At 44.6% G+C, this 16,275-nt stretch overlaps 2 protein-coding genes across 3 annotated transcripts in view; one reads left to right on the forward strand and one right to left on the reverse strand.

Annotated features, from left to right (window-relative positions):
- The window catches only part of LOC8038923 (protein wntless), a 30,367-nt gene extending 27,366 nt beyond the window's left edge, over nucleotides 1–3,001 (reverse strand). For both annotated transcript variants that reach the window (XM_029983575.4, XM_029983574.3), the window contains exons 1-2: nucleotides 2,782–3,001; nucleotides 286–591 (exon numbers count right to left, since the gene is read on the reverse strand). In XM_029983575.4, the coding sequence (XP_029839435.1) occupies nucleotides 286–591; nucleotides 2,782–2,887 (412 nt within the window). In that variant the 5' untranslated portion in view covers nucleotides 2,888–3,001. The remainder of the gene's footprint in view (nucleotides 1–285; nucleotides 592–2,781) is intronic.
- Nucleotides 3,002–3,479: 478 nt separating this feature from the next.
- On the forward strand, nucleotides 3,480–5,724 carry LOC8038922 (protein pygopus). The gene is made up of 2 exons (XM_042289446.1): nucleotides 3,480–4,273; nucleotides 4,771–5,724. Exon 1 carries the CDS (start codon nucleotides 3,615–3,617, stop codon nucleotides 4,257–4,259), a length of 645 nt encoding a protein of 214 aa, XP_042145380.1. The 5' UTR covers nucleotides 3,480–3,614; the 3' UTR covers nucleotides 4,260–4,273; nucleotides 4,771–5,724.
- Nucleotides 5,725–16,275: the final 10,551 nt, after the last annotated feature.

Genomic DNA, 16,275 nt, shown 5'->3' on the forward strand with positions numbered 1-16,275 from the left:
CACACCGTTGCATAGGTCATCGCACCCTCCCCCTAAAAGGCTGTTTTCACAAAAACGTCGGTATATATACTATATAAGTCACACCTCTTTTGTATGGCCGGCGTGGTGCTGCAGCCAAGAACCAACGCTGCCATGCTTTGGACGGTGTTTGGACCGCCAGAAGAGCAGGCGATTAAAGTACATGATTACAAAAAAAAGCATGTAAGTCGTACCATTGTATAAAAAGTACCGACGGAAAGTTGGGAGAAAAGAACCACGAAAAGAACCACGTAACGACAGACCGACCCATGTGGCTGGAGTCGTCGATGTCCAACTGGAGGATCCCGATGAGGTTCTGCATCCAACGGGAATAGTCAAGGTCTTGGCGCGCCCGCGGCCCCGGTGCTTGGAAGGCGAACACGATGTGATTCGCCGTGACGCTGGCGTTGTCTTGGGGCACGTGCGCAAGGTCGCCAAGGACGTTGCAGTTGGTCGGGTGGCCGCCGACTCCGCGGGGAATGTGCCACGTGTCGTCGAAGACGCCGGATGGCAACGGCTCGTGCCGTAAACAGACGGTGCCCAGAATCTGGTCCGCATTGGATGGGGCCGGAGCTGCGATACAATTGCGTGCTTGAGGTTTCCGTCAAGAGAACGCACTCGGGGCATCTATCTATTCGATCTGGGTATAACTAGACTGAACTGTTCCATATATATATATAAAGTGCAATCCACTTATAATGATACAACATATACCGATGTACTGCTTATACTGATCAGTTTCTCTAGAGTTTCTAGACTAGAAACAACCAGTTTCTAGTCCAGATAAAATTTAATTTTCGAGTTTTCTCAATTTTATTTTAGGTGGAGTGAACTGTGTATCAACAGTCCTCTTGAGAGCAGTAAGGACTGGCAGTAACATAGCCCTTCACCTCCCCAAGAAATGGGAGACACAAAAAAGATATTACTCGAAAAGCTCCCGAGTTCACACCAGAACCACCAGAATGTACCTTCTGCAGAAAAAGGAGGCCATTCAACATCACCCCCCCTTCAACATCATCCCCTTCTACGAGACTGTGAACAATTCAGAAAAGAAAGGGAGGAAACACTAGCCATGCTACAGCCCCCAAGACAAGCCAAAAGACGCGCAAGGATGGATAAATCCTACAGGCGATTCCGAAAGCAGGTTCAACTGAAGTGATCCGTAGTCTCCTATCTGGAGAAAACGGGCCTCAGTAAAAGATTATAATTTCCCTTTCCTTGCCAGGTTATCCCAGAGTGCCACCGCCTCTTTCTTTTCATAAATAAACATTTTTTCATTAATTCAATTTGACTGAAGGTTTTGCAGCAACTAGAAGATCAAATATACGTGGTATCCAGGAGAAATGGTCTTTTACAACGTCGCAGAATCATTTCATGCTCATGGTGAAAGAATAATGCGTAAATTATACACAAAACAGAGGTGCTCCATTTGGCAATTATCTCGTTGTAAGCCGACAGAAACGGTTGTAACACAGTCAATCACACTCAAACACGAAGGTGGTCGCGGCATGGAAAAGGGAGCTTGAAAAGAAGTCTCTTGGAAGTTGAGATCGTCATTTCGCTAAGAAATATAGCTTTGTTTGTAATTTCATAGTCATGTAGAAAGAAAAATGGTGGCAGGCACCCCGAGGCATCCAGAAATAATAATTATGGAGTTATTCAACCAGTGCGCAGTAACGCAGATAGAAAAGACGAAGTAGAGACAACATGGCTTCCTGCTCGAAGCTTACATTCGTGCTTGCTTGATTGTTGATTCTGTTATACTGAGAGAACCACGGACCTAATGCAAAGGTGTGTTTGGGTCTGCGGAATACGCGAGTTGGCGAAAGCATGCGGTAAGATGACGTTTAAGAGCAAGTTTTGCAGGCTCTGGGTCATTTCTAATCATTTCTAAGCCAACTAAAACCCTTTGACAGGAGTCAGATATATACCTCTTTAACCAAGTTCTTTTTTCCTCACCTTGCTCAAAGTAGACGGGCTTGAAAAAAAAAAAAAAAATAGTGAAATATACGAGGCAACGCCAACCTTCTGTCAAAAAAAAAAAAAAAAAAAAAAGAGCGAGAGAGAGAGAGAGCGTTTTGTCAGACAATAAGACACCCCCCCCCCCCCCCCGCCTTTCGCTTCCCAATGAAGATCGGGCGGCTTCCTTTGAAGTGTCAGGTGCGAGAAAGAAAATGTAAAAGGGAAAGACATCACACTTTACGAAGAGCGGTTTAATATTTTTTTTAGCAATGCGGTTGCTTGCCATTATTCGCTGCTTACACCGAACCCGAAGTTCACATGACATCTAATGTCTTGTCCTTTTGAAACAAAAGTAAAATACAAGAAAACGTAATATAACTGACACAAGCGTGAAAGGTTGGTACAGGTATGCACCTGTCTGTCAATATCAAGTTATGATTGAAGCCACTGTTCGGGCGACCAACCTGGTTTTAAGTTCAATATCTACAGCAAATTAATTTGCACACGAAACTGCCAAATCTATTTTTTAAATTTTTTTATAACAATGATTATTTTCTTATGTTAACGCTCGTGGCCCGGTCTTTAAACACGAAAAATCGCTCATCACACTGCATGAATTGTGCCGATCGTGAGTTACGGAACGCACACAAAAATATTTGAACTGAAGATTAAAGATCAGACAGCGTCCAACGTGAAAACTAAATTTAGAAACTGGCAAGATCGTAGTGCGCTCCTCCTCTGCTTGAAGTGATTCACGAGTGCCGACAAAGGGGAAGTATGGACAATGGAAAAACAGCTTACCTATGAGACCGCCGATCAGAAAGCAAACGAGCTGGATGACGAGCACGACAGAAACGATACAGGCTAATTTGCGGCCGCTTAGATTTTCGAGAATGCTACCTGCCATTTTGACAGGCTTTCGTCCACACCACAACTTCGCGACGCCGGAGCAAGCTAGCTAGCGCACGGTAACATGCTTTTACGAACACCCCCGTCAATCCAGCCAATCCGCACGCACGTCAAACCCGCGCGGATACATACTTGAGTGGATAAAAAACTAATGGCGGCTTCCAAGTTTCCGACAATCGGTGATGGAAACTGACGAGTTTAAATACTGTATAAATAATCTGGTGGTGTAAAAGCTTCATTGCAAACGCTTCAGAGTCTTCGAATCCACTTCAGAGAAGTGTCAAATTGTAGATATTACGTGACATGACATCTTCAATTGGCTTAATTTACGTAAGAGGATGCTCTCGTTTTGATGTCGCCATAGCGGTCGCCATCTTGAAACGTTCACGACGAATATTTTAGTTTTGTAAATAATTTGGTTTACAACTATTGTTTCGATTTAACAATTTATATTTTCAAAAAATACCTAATTTTAAGTTTTTTTGCTTACTATTTGCACTTAAAAGGGAAAGATTAAAGCGCCAGTCAAATCCAGAATGCTTTAAGCAACTAAGTCAGTCGCAATTCCACTACAATCCAAAATACGAGGCATCCGAGCGTCCGGTTGTGTTTTGCTTCTTCAACGCGCTTCTCATGCAAACGAGTGTCCCAAACGTTCGTTTCAACGTCTGAACGTCTTCGAATGAACTAACCCGGCCTACGAGGGCACCCCCCACCGTCTCAAAATGCCCCGCGAACGCAAGGGAGCCAACAAATTCAAGGACGCTGACCTCGACAACCCGGCCGTCGGCCCGGGTGGTGACATGAAGCTCCAACCGGGCAGTCCGTCGACCAAGAAACGACGTACTCCCGCACAGGCGAGCCCCTCGATCCCAGACCTGGTCCCACCACCGCCGATGACGGGGTACGGCGAGACGATCGTGGCGTCGAACCCCTTCGACGACACCGTCCCTTCGCAGCAGACCCACCTCCATCACCGCCCCCCGCAGCACGCGATGCTACACCAGTCGCCCAGCGTGAACCAGCCGCCCCAGATGTCGGCCGCTAACGTGATGCCTCCGTCCGCCATGCACCCGAAGCCCATGCCGATGATGTCGGGTAAGATCTACCCTCACGACCAGCCGATGGTGTTCAATCCGCAGAATCCCAACGCTCCGCCAATCTACCCGTGCGGCGTGTGTCATAAGGAGGTACACGACAATGACCAGGCGATACTCTGCGAGAGCGGCTGCAACTTCTGGTTTCACCGTATCTGCACGGGACTCACGGACGCCGCGTTCCACCTGCTCACGCAGGAAGTCTACGCCGAGTGGGTCTGCGACCGCTGCCTTTCGTCGAAGAGCATACCGCTCGTGAAGTTCAAGCCCTGAGTAGCTTTCCTCCCGTAAGTTTGCGGGCGTGCAAACTTTTCCGCGTCTGAAAGCTGCTTACTGTTTTTTCTCCCTCTCCCAGTGCTTTTGGTGACTTTTTGTTTTTCCCCCTCTCCCAGTGCTTTTGAATCTCTGCTTTATTGAATGACTGACTTGATCAAAATACTCGCTTCGAACACACGAAATGCCTCCCTGCATATGGAACTTTTTTAACGTTGTCACGCTGACCCGTGTTACGATATACTCTAACGCTGGGATGCAGTGTCGGGCGTCACGACACAAGTACTCGGCGTCGGCGAATGCTTAGACCACACTTTCGCCCGTCCATGTTTTTGTTTTGGTATGGTACGGTGATGGGTGACAGTTGTGAATGGAGTTTTGGCGTTCGACGGTGTGGCAGCGACTGAGGCTATAGTGCGCCCATAAAATAGAATGTGCCTGTCCTTGAAACAGGTTGTGAGTAAGAAGAACGTTGAGGGACCTTGTCACTGTGGTATCTTGTGTGTTTCAGTGTCTTCGAATCGGGACCCTCGATTTTCACCTCGCATTGTCAACTGCGTCACATTGTCAACTGCGCCACACCGCCAATGGCTGCGATACAGGCCGTGGCGCAGCGGCAGATGTGGGTACGGCAAATGCCTCTTTTTCTGTACCTTGCTCTGCAGCCGGCCAGATGATGGAAACTAGTGTATCCATTGCTCGGGATGCCATAGCGACAGCGACGCATGCGTCTGCTCACTTTCTTTGCTGGTGGTTCTACGTCTGGCGACGCCTGGCAGCATGACACGCTGGCTCCTGCAGCACACCTCGCTGCCGACGCGTGACTGCTCGGATGCATGCTACGTGGTTTAGGATGCCCAACAGGCTGGTCAGACATGCGTTCCAGCCGCTGTACCGTTGCCCCTTTTAGATGAATAGGACCCTGCTCTAACCATGACTAGGCAGTGAGTGGCTTGTGCAACCTTGAGCTAACAAATGTTTCTTAAATACCAAAACCCCCTAGGTAGTGTTGTTTTAAAACCGTAGCGCTCAAATCGGCCAAAGCAATATGGCAGCTAGGTGCAGTCGACTCGTCAGCAAATAAACATGCTAGAAAGCTTTTTTTTAATCTGTATATTGGCTTTTTGATAGAAAAATTCTTAGCAAAACCAGCTTGCTTATTACCTTCCTTTGGGTAGTAATTCATTGGCTATGGAGAGGTCCCATGTGTACATGTTTTGCATACATTTTTACACATCGTTTAGGGCTAGGATATCATTTAAGAAAATGTGCCCCAAAAAAGTGCAGCACAATGCAATGAAACCAATTTAGAACGAACCCACGTACAGTGAATTATTGTCAATATCGAACTCACGGAAACTTTATACCAAAATGCATGTATAAAGCACTTTTATAACGAACAACATATTGGCTATATCGAGCCTTTCCCCCCCGAAAGGCTTCCAAAAACGCGCTGACCATCGTCTTCTAGCCTGTCCCTTCCCCCAAAAAAAGCAGTAGGAAAGAAAGAAAATTCCAAAAGCTCAAGTTGTAAACAAAGTTGAGCGAAGAGAAGCGATTCAGAAGGGGGAGAAAGCTAAAAAATGCACTCTGCACGCACGGAAAGAAAAAAAATTATCCCAAAACCGTTGCTCACGAAGAGAAGTGATTCAGAAGAGGAGATACGCTAAAAGAACAAACTGCTCGCATGCAAAAGTTAAAAATAAAATAAAAATAATAACTTTTTTGCGGGTGTTACAAGGCGGATGCGAAGACATGAGAAAGAAAGAGAAGCTCTTGCCTTACAACGAACGTATCATGGAAGTTCATTGTAAATGGTTTTTGCTATATCGAATTACTTGCTAAATCGAACTGATCGTAATGTTTCCTGCTGTTCGTTATAAATGGGTTTGACTGTATAACTTGCTGGACCTGTATCCCATAAAACTTTGCAGGAACCATTTCCCTGCTAAATTCAGCGGGGAACCCTAAACGGGTGTGCAATTATATGCCTATCCTGTTTACTCACTAAATTTAGCAGAAAAATGCATAAACAAGCACCCAACACAGCTGCACCTTCCACCTTCCTGACCTTCATTGTAGGATTGAATATATTGAACTTTTTTTTCTATCTGGCACCAGCAGGGCTGACATTCACCAAACAAAAAGCCTGATTTGGTGGTTTTCTTTTGGTATTTGGGGAATATTCAGCAGCTCTAACACCACCTATACCTTGTTCAGCCCCCAAGCTCAAAGTGCGGTGGGGGCTACATAGTCGCCGTACCAATCGACTGCCTCCCTTTCATCACCTGGCCCGCTCTCTCTCTACACCGCGGTGTAGGAAGTTTCTACTTTTGGTTACGGGCAGGAGTGTGATCCCTTGGCAAAAGATGTATGTATGACTGGTGCAACGAGCTCGAAGCTTGAACCTCACTGTCAGCGTAGGGGTGAAAGGAGCATTTGTTAGTACATTGCAACGAGAACTTCTGTGGAGCCACCCAGACATGCGAGGCTCTCGGAGCATTGTTTTTTATTCCTGTGGCTGGGAATAAAAATGGACTCCTCGATTGTACAGGGGAATTCAACGGAACACAATTTGAACTTGTTTCAATATACTGTCATTTTAATACCATTGAGTGGTGATGACATCAGTGCAGCCTTTTTTTTTATGTGGAAGGGTGTTATCAGCTTTCTTTTGGTTCTGATGGTGTGAATTGACTGTTGTTATGTTGCCACCTTTGCCCATGTTTTGAGTGTGGTCAGAGTTTATGGATGAATGTTTGAAAGGGCGTATAGCAAATAATAGAGTAGTGACTGTAGATAAATATAATGGTACGAATGCAAAACATGCATCAGTGCATGTTTTTTTCCTTTTTATAAAAAAGGCGTTTTTCTTGTATTTCCTTTTTATTGTTTTATGACATCCAACAACTTGCTATATTTATTACGTTTTTGTATAGTCATACTCATATGTTCTAGCTTTCATGTACCTACAAAAAGCATTTGCAGAAATAAACGGCCATTCAATGTGCCATTCAAAGTATGATCAAGATGGAATTCACTACAGTTATCATTGTGTGATCGATCAGTTGCTGTGTTGTACGCTGCTACAAAGTAAATTTTGTACAACTTTTCGTTGTCAACTGATCTTGTATAATGGCTGATTTTGAAAATGCATTGTTAATTTGTGAAGTGATTTAACTTGATCTGTTCATGGTAACCAAGGAGGTTAGAAGTACTAGGAGGGGGCACGTTGCAATATTGGTGAAGCCTAGTCATAAAAAGTTTAAACGATTTTGTGCCCAGCGTGACTGTAGATCTCTCTGGCGATTGGTGCGCGTGACATGTCACGTGTGAGATGGGTGGTTGATTGTAGAAGGACTCCTTGCAGGCTTGCGCGCGCTCCGTCCGGTAGGTTTTATCAGATCGAAGGCTAGACTGTGGTGTATTCTAGTATTCCATAGCAAGACGAAGGCTAGCTACGGTCACGTGATGTGGTCACGTGATGTGGTCACGTTGGCATGGTAAGTGAGGAGAGTAAGGAGGAAAATGAGAAAGAGCGAGGCGTCAAGGGAGCATGGCTTGTGGAGGCTATGCGGCCGACGTCATGCCCTCTCCTACCCTTCTACCCTCCTTGATGGTAACGATTCTAACGAATGACATCTGGCGGCTTGCTTGGTTGGATGGATGGTTGCTAATGGCTGTACCCTTTATAATGGGTGGTAGCTTGAGCCACCTAGCCTAGATACAAAGCCGAAAGTATGCCTTCCCTTGCCCTTTTAAGCCAATTTGCTTCCACTCTGCAATTTTGTAACTACCACCAGGCGGTGTGGGATATCATTAGGATGACCTTTGGCAGTGTTGGGTGAAGTAAATCTAAAAATTACTTGAAGTAAAATACGAAGTAAAAGGATGTGTATGTACTTCAAGTAAAAGTACTTAAAGTGTTAAGTACACTGGGCGTAATGCGCTTGAAGTAAAGTATTATATAAAACAATGTACTTTAAAAGTGTGGTATGAGTACTTTTAAAAAAATATTTTATGATCCCCTTTCATTCTCTAATAGAGTGCTTTTTAAAGCGGTAGCAATACAGGGCCTACCAACCTTTTAAACCGCGTTAGCAGGAAATGTGTAGGTTAGTCAATTCGTACTCAGTTCGATCTTGAAAAAAAAAAAAAAATGGTATTCGGCGCCTGTGATTGAAGTTTGAACTCTGATCACTGACGCGGAAGCCGAGTGCAATGCTGATTGAGCTATGGAGCCAGCACGCAGGAACAGGATGAGCAGAAGCAGGTGGTGCGAAAGCTTGCGGAGCGGAGAGGGCAAGAAAGGAGCTGAGACAGGTGTTGTAGAAAGGGCGTGCAGAACGAGGAGGAGTGGAAAGGGCAGAAAAGCATGCTTCCCCTCTTTTGGCGACCCAGAAAATTTAGCGCAAAGACTATCCAGGTGGTGCTGAAGGGAAGCACGCGCAGCGCCACGAGAATGATGTTACCTAATCTGTTTCTGTCAAAGATTCTGCCCTTGACACCACCTGAACTAAGAGCACCACCCGCCCCAGGCAATGAATCCTGCCCTAGGCCCCACCTACCCCATAAAGTTCCGTATTTAAGTGCATTTGGCAGAATGACCAAACATGCAGCCAATCTTATAAAACTGATATGTATTGCCTCAGGGGTAATCGGGGGGCACCAGTTATTTTCGGAAATGGCGTCGAATATTGAATAAAGTCAAGTGGTCACATGGGGAGCTGTTTTACTCTCGCCGAAAAACTACTTTAGCAGAACCAATTGGTTCTGCTAAAGTAGTTATTTGTATTGTATATAGCCGCCATTAATTCACTTGGAGAAATGAGCAGAAGACGTCTAAGAAAGTCAGAAGTCGACAGCGTGTTTTCACGTAACCTTTTTTTGTAAGAGTTCGGTTAACACTTGCGTGATCCTCGAGGGAGCTTAATTTCCTCGAGCGCAAGAAGGCAGTGCCCAGACCAATGCGCTCGCTCGTCCCCGTGTCTTTCTCAGCATTTTACACAATAAATGGAGTATAGACATTGCCTCCTGACTACGGCAAAAGAGACAACTTCTCTGGAACCTCGCTCCAGCGGCCACACAAATGATTATTTTGGGATACAAGTTTAACAAGGCCGAATTTGAGGAATGTACTTTGAAGTCGGGAGTTGTACTGTCCTCGGAAAGTACGAGAAAAAAAAAATACGCAGAGAATTAGTGAAGAAAGGTAAAAAACACAGGCGAGCTGGTGAATGGTATCCATAATAACCCTGAGACGAAGGAAAAATAAAAAAAAAAAACGGACAGTACAACGAAGTCTCTATGGGTTTTAGAGACTTCGTTGTACTGTCCGTTTTTTTTTTTATTTTTCCTTCGTCTCAGGGTTATTATGGATACGCAGAGAATGTACTTCAAGTAAAGTAAACATTTTCTTTTTGTGAAGTTTTTAAGTACAATCTACTAAAAATAGTTCTCAACATTAACCTTTGGGGGATCGGGAAAAAAACCAAAAACATCCCCCCCACCTCCTCCCCCCGGCGAGGGAGTCGCCAATTTTGATGGCGTTTCGCCGTTATCCCAACACCGGGCCGACTGGGAGTCAGGATGAGACCTTGGGCCGGAGCCACGCGGGAGGGAGTCCCAATTCTCCTCTGTTCCTCCTGCCCCCACCTGTGCTAGTTAGTTGTACTTAATTCGATTTCCACCAGTCTTCCAATCTCCTACTAGTTATGAAGGTGTACTTATCATCCATTCTTCCATTCTCATCTGCAAACCCCAGCGTTCCGGCTGAATCCGTCGCCCCCACCAGAAGGGCGGGAATAAGCCCTGTGCACCTCAACCATACGTGTGCTATTGTCTCGTCCGCGTATTCATTTATCGTGGGTAGCGTTATTTTGAGAGCGAAAGAGAATAGGGGAAAGGGCCACCGGCGCTTTCCCCCTTGCTGGGTCGTTAGAAAGAGGGGATAGTCCCGGATGAGAGGTTTCGTCGGTGTTGGGTAAATGCATTGCCCGAACTTCGTTCGCGCTTTCTTCTCTGTTTTAAACTCCCAAACTTAATTAGAGCCACGAGCTTGAATGGCGACAATCTCTAGGTCGTCGGGACACCCTTGCTCGGTCACAGGGTGCACGAATAACGACAGAAAGCTTCGAATACTGTCCAAGGATTTATGTAGCCTACACGGAATCCGACAAGTGCGGCTGCAATGTCTTTAAGCTCCATCGCTTTCCACACGACCCCGACCTTCGGCGGCAGTGGGTTGCGTCCATAAACCAAAAACACGTTTCCTCATCGTCATCCTCTCGATTGTGCTCGGAACATTTTGTGAATGGAGTGCGCACCGAACGCTGATACCGTCGATGAACATGGGGTACGCTCGCAAGGTGCGTGCAAGTTTTCTCGTGATAATTGCTGTTTCAGCTTGTAACATTTTGGAACTGAATTTATCTGAATATTGATATTTTGAAGAGGTGACACTTACTCGATTTTATCATCTACAACACTTAGTTGAAGGCTCATTTCCGCCCCCGGGTGGGGCTGGAAATTGTCGAAAAATTAGTTCTATCGAATTTCCTGAATCGCGATCTCCTGCGCGATACCAGAGAGCCCTGAACCTATGTTGAGCGTCACAACGCGACTAGATTCTTTTTATTTTCAAATTTAGTAGATAATGTAGCTGGAAAGAAACCTTGATTTTCTGTTGCTGAAAGTTGAAACATGCTCATGCATCGATTGCGAATCGTTGAATCATTGATCGACTCGCTCCGGCATTAGGCCCATCTCGACTTCGCTGTTTTCAGTTCTCGACATAACACACACTCATTGACACAGGATATTTAAATAAAACGTTTTATAAACATTGCTTGGAACCATCGAAGGCAGCTCACTCCGTCTTGAAGGTGTTTATTAACGTTTTATTGGGGAGACCCCTGTTCTATAACTATTGTTTTCTCTCATTCAGAAAAAGTCCTACATATTTATACTTCTCTACGTGTTCTATTAAAACGCCTTGAATTTTTAGTATGTCCTTTTCATCGTTATAAACCACAATTCCTGACTTGTCGCTACTGAATTTCAGGCACAAAAAGTCCCCTTCCTCTCCATAGATCTTAATCAGCTCCTGTAACCGGCTATCCGCTAACAGTACAATGTCGTCTGCGTAGAACATTCTAACTTGGTTTAATTTTCCCCCTATCTTCATATGCGACACGTGAAATTACACTCTTCTCATTCCATTTCCATTCTACTCGGGTATAGTATACAAAGCAGGGGCGATAGCGGACAACCCTGCCTGTGTCCTCTTTTTATTGCTGCCGGTGAACTAAAATATTCAGTGTTGCCTGCCGGGCTTCTGCCCATAGGCATGTTCTGGCACCATCTTTGATTTGCTTTTATTGCCCCTATTTTTTTTTTATTTGCTCTTGTTTCTTGGAATTATATTGTGTGGGGGTCTCTAGATAAGCTCTAAACTCCACGTAAATCAGCTTTTTTTTTTTTTTTTTTTTTTTAAATGAAATGGGAGAAGTGGTTTACAGTGCATTAAAAAAGAAAGTGACCAGTACCGGCTCTACATATGCGCGGCATGCTCATTACTGAGGGCATTTCGCTTTAGACCAGCAAAATGTTGTACATACTTTTTCTTTTTTGTTCTGTCATGTAAATTCGGCGTTATGAAGAAATTAGATTCCATGGGAAGTCGGATTTTATAGGGAATAGGATGATCAAACCTAGAGTTATGAGTCGCTCTTGTTCGAACCGGTTGCCGAAACAAAATAATGACCCGTTCGACACCCTAGTTGGGTCTTCATTCAACTGCAACGCATTCTTAACATTTTCGATGTTTGAGAAGGAACGCCAAGGATAATGTCTAATGGGATTGAAGAGGTTTATTTACAGAAAATAATTACAATGAACATGGTGTAATTAATACACTGCGAATTCCTAATCCAGTGGTTGACTGGTTTCACGACGGAACGTGAAAGATATAATTGCGAACTAAAAATTTAAAAAGAATCGCGTAGCACATTCCTTCAACGTTTCTTTATTACTACGCAAAGCAATGTGGTCAAGTTGATATGAAAATTGCGACTGCCAAAATTAAATTAACGTTCGATATAACGGAATTTGTTCATTCCGTGTTGACATTCTGTGTGCAGCATTTCTTCTAAATCTGCTCAAGTTACTTTTCTTGTCTAACGGTGGATTAGAAAAGGGGGGCGCGACGACCTAGTGACGATCGCTCTCCTTTCCCAACGAACAAGAATGGCATTGACAGAAGACAGCCCCGGTACATTGATTCCTTTGCATATTCCCCTAACAACTTTATATCTATTGTAATGACATAGTGCCCTATGCTTCATAATTGCTGCTTTTTCGTTAAACCAGAATGGACCCGCGAATCAGACGGCAAAGCGGGGTAGCATTGTCGACAACAGTGCCACAGCTACAATTTGTGATCACAACCTTTTCACCTGAGTGCAAGCATGTTCGCTCTATTTCCCACTGAAAAAAAAAACAAAAAAAAACGGGAATAAATATAGATATATGATAGGCAGCATCGCTGTATCAGAGCGCCGTGTCGTCTGTACACTTCATCAGTGGCGTCGGAACAGGGGGGGCAGGGGGGGCGACCGCCCCCCCAGAGAGTTTTTAGTAATGGCGGCTCGCGAGCTCGATATTTCGCAAATTTCTCAGAGTGCGATTTTTAAGATATTTCGCGGGCATGAATTTCTCGCATTACGAGTGGCATGATGATATTCATCATCATGGGATTAGTTATTCGAGGGCTCAATTATTTGCGGCCCTCCAAGAAGGTTCGCACAGAGCAGCGAGCCCTGTCAACCAGCGTTTCTAGTCGCGGAGACAGGCCTTCGGAAGCAGTTCTACGAAGCATTAATTTGTGTTCGCGCCGAGCTTGCAAGACGATTCAAGCAACCGGGCATGCAGAGTCTCGCACAACTAGAGCAAAAAATTTTGTGCGCTATTCAAGAGAAGCCACAAACTGCAGAAGAACTTGAAAGGAAGTTAGGATCCCACGCTACTGATTTTCACCCGGAAAGCCGTTAAAGGCAGCTGAACATGGTTCACTCGGTCAGATCGGCTCCGTACCCGAGTTGTGCCGTGCTCTGGGCGGACAAGTCCCAGAGGTCAAGATGATGATGACTGAGGTGATGCGCCTTGCGGCACTTAAAATGACTGTGCCAGCGTCAGCGGCATCAGCTGAACGAAGTTTCAGCGCACTTCGGCGTATCAAGAATTACCTCAGAGCTACCATGTCACAAAAGCGACTGACTCAGGTAATGCTGCTGCACGTAAATAGTGAGCGAGCAGCAAAACTTGATCTGAACTCTATCATCAGAGAGTTCGTGTCAAGGACGGCTGAACGACGAACCGTTTTCGGGCACCAGTGAGCTCTTTCTTATTTCACGCTGTTTGAAGACGTCAACATGGGAGAGAAACAAGATCACCACATTCCAAAAGAGGAAGGACATATATTCGTTCTAAATAAACGTTTTTTGAGCGTTTCGATTTGATATATCCATACTGTTCTAGATGCTTCATCCCTCCCCCCCCCCACCCCCCCCACCCCCCCCACCCCACCCCAATTCCGTTGCCCCCCCACCTCAGAAATACTTCCGACGCCACTGCACTTCATAAATTTTTGAGTATGAAGTGTTGAAAAGGGGAGTATGTTTTAACCATCCGTTTGATGTAAGAGTAAAAGAAAAAAAAGGTACCAAAATAAGTCTTCATAACAATTATACTAGAGGGTTTGATATTTCATTCATTGGAACTCGCATCTGAACCACTGACAGCGCAATACTCACTGTAACAAAAAGTATCCCTCCCCCCGCCCCCCTTTTTTTTTAACCTAATTTTAAGTATTGAGCTTCTTTTTTTTTTTACCATTTTGGGCAAAAACTTTACCGGCTAATGTCTTCTTAATTTTTTTTTAGCCAAGTTACTTTACAAGTTTATGTTTTTTCCTCCAATTGTGGGGTGGGGTGAAGTCGGTATACCCTTCTAAAAGGAAGACGAAAAAATTGTTAAAGGTGACAGAGAGAAAAACACTTAATAGAAGTCCGAATTATATTATAAATTTAGTAGGGTGACTGGCTTCAACGTGACATTACTTGCTGTTTCTATTTTATGTTGGTGTCTCTATGCTGAACCGAAATCGGGATTCCACAAAACATGGCGACAAAAGCGTGCAACGGGATGCTACAAACACCAAAACATCACTCATAAAGCGATATCTCGAACGGATGACCATATATGTCAAAAAGAGGAGGCGCATTTGACAGATATGTTTACGTCTTGTTTCTCCGAGATGGAAAGGGAACGGCCTCGCGTCTTCTCCGCCTCGCCGCCTTGAGGGGGCAAAGCGAAGAGAGGAGGAAACGAGATATGTTGACGTCCCACGCCTCATCGGCCTCGTTCAATCTCGACCTTTTTTTCCAAAAATACGGCCCTTCATTCGAGATATAGCCTTACTAGCAGTGCTGTAAGGATTGTAGCGTCCCGCCTACATCTCCTGCATTGTTTTTTTTTTTTTTTTTTATTCAAATTTTGGTTTATTATTCCTTTAACGAACATTGAATCACACTAAATTCTCGCTTAAAAAGAATAATACAGCGGTCGGATTTGATGTGTTTTGTTCACGTTTCCACTTATTGTATTAGAAAATAGGAGCTCTTCAGAGGTGAAGCAATGAAGACCGAGTATATACAATGATAATCTTTCGCTCGCCCTTATGTCTATGCAAGATAGGTGTCTGATGTGTCGTTACTGTTTTAAATGCGGTAGCATTTCTGAACAAAAAGTAAGTGCGCGAACAAGCTGGTGTAAAGGGAACGTAATTACAAAAAAACCCGTGACTAGGGTCTTTAGACTATATTTAAGGGGTTTCTTGTCAAATAAACTTTCAGCTGTCTGAGACTTCGTGTATGCTGTCCCTATTCTACCATCGTCCCGTGGATTTTTTTCGTAATTATGACATTTCCTTTCGGTGTTCCCACCTCCCCTCTATCATGTTTCAAAATACATTTCTAAAAGCAAACAAAAAACATTCCGTTCAACAAAGCACAACAAAGTCTACAAGCCCACGAGAATAGCTCTTGTTGGTGCTTCAAGTTGTTCGTGCAGTGGAGGCGAGATCAAACGCAAGGGTGTCGCACCTATATTTGATATGCATTTACAAGAGCGCTTTGAGTTGGCCTATCATGACATCAGCCTTCGTCAAAACAATCGCGCTACTTATATTTTCTTGGTTTATTTCACAGCCATGAATCAAGAGCAGTGAAAACTCGGTAAGGCAAGACCGGCCTCCTGCGAATAGAAGGGTTTACCACGAGATCAATGTGTTTTATGGTGCAGGGATGCAAGAGTTATTGAGCATATAAGGGCACACTGGACATTCTCATCAGTGTCCGCAGTTTCGTGGTTTTATCGGCCGCAAATATGTCGCCACCATATAGCCAGAATCAAAATAAGTTTCTCGGTAACATCCATTCCAGAAAGCCGAGGGAAAATCAAAAACAAATACAAGTTGATAGTGTGTGATAGCACGACACGGATCGTGCTTCACTACGGTAAAAAACATGAAGCAACTATTGAACGAAAATTAACAATGCAAAAAGCACGAACTGTACAAAAAGCATGCGAACCTCCCACAATTAGAACGTCATCGTTGTGCACATCCTGGGACAATAACACCGGCGCCATTGCTACTGATAATAAAAGCGTTCGTCGAAACAGACAATATAGGATCATCTATGGTGACATGCAATATTGACCGAGCCAGGGTGTCTTACAATTGTCGCGACAATGGTAATCGAGCTCAAGGTAAAAGGTGCGCGTGAGCGTTGTGACATCCAGTTCGTGCGCTCCTCCTTCAGCGTCCACATTGCAAAGATCGAAGAAAAGGAAGCAACACCTTTTGTTTTGCTCTTAGATGTTTGGTAGAGTCCACTCGATGGTTGTCTTTTCCTCGCTGGCGTGCGTACGATAGCAAGATTAACAGCTTCTTATT

Source organism: Ixodes scapularis, unplaced genomic scaffold (genome assembly GCF_016920785.2).
Source record: "Ixodes scapularis isolate PalLabHiFi unplaced genomic scaffold, ASM1692078v2 PGA_scaffold12__126_contigs__length_90152505, whole genome shotgun sequence".
Classification (NCBI taxonomy): domain Eukaryota; kingdom Metazoa; phylum Arthropoda; class Arachnida; order Ixodida; family Ixodidae; genus Ixodes; species Ixodes scapularis.

Excerpts from the sequence above, each read along its gene's own strand:
- LOC8038922 (XM_042289446.1), top strand. The coding sequence starts at position 3,615 with ATGCCCCGCGAACGCAAGGGAGCCAACAAATTCAAGGACGCTGACCTC.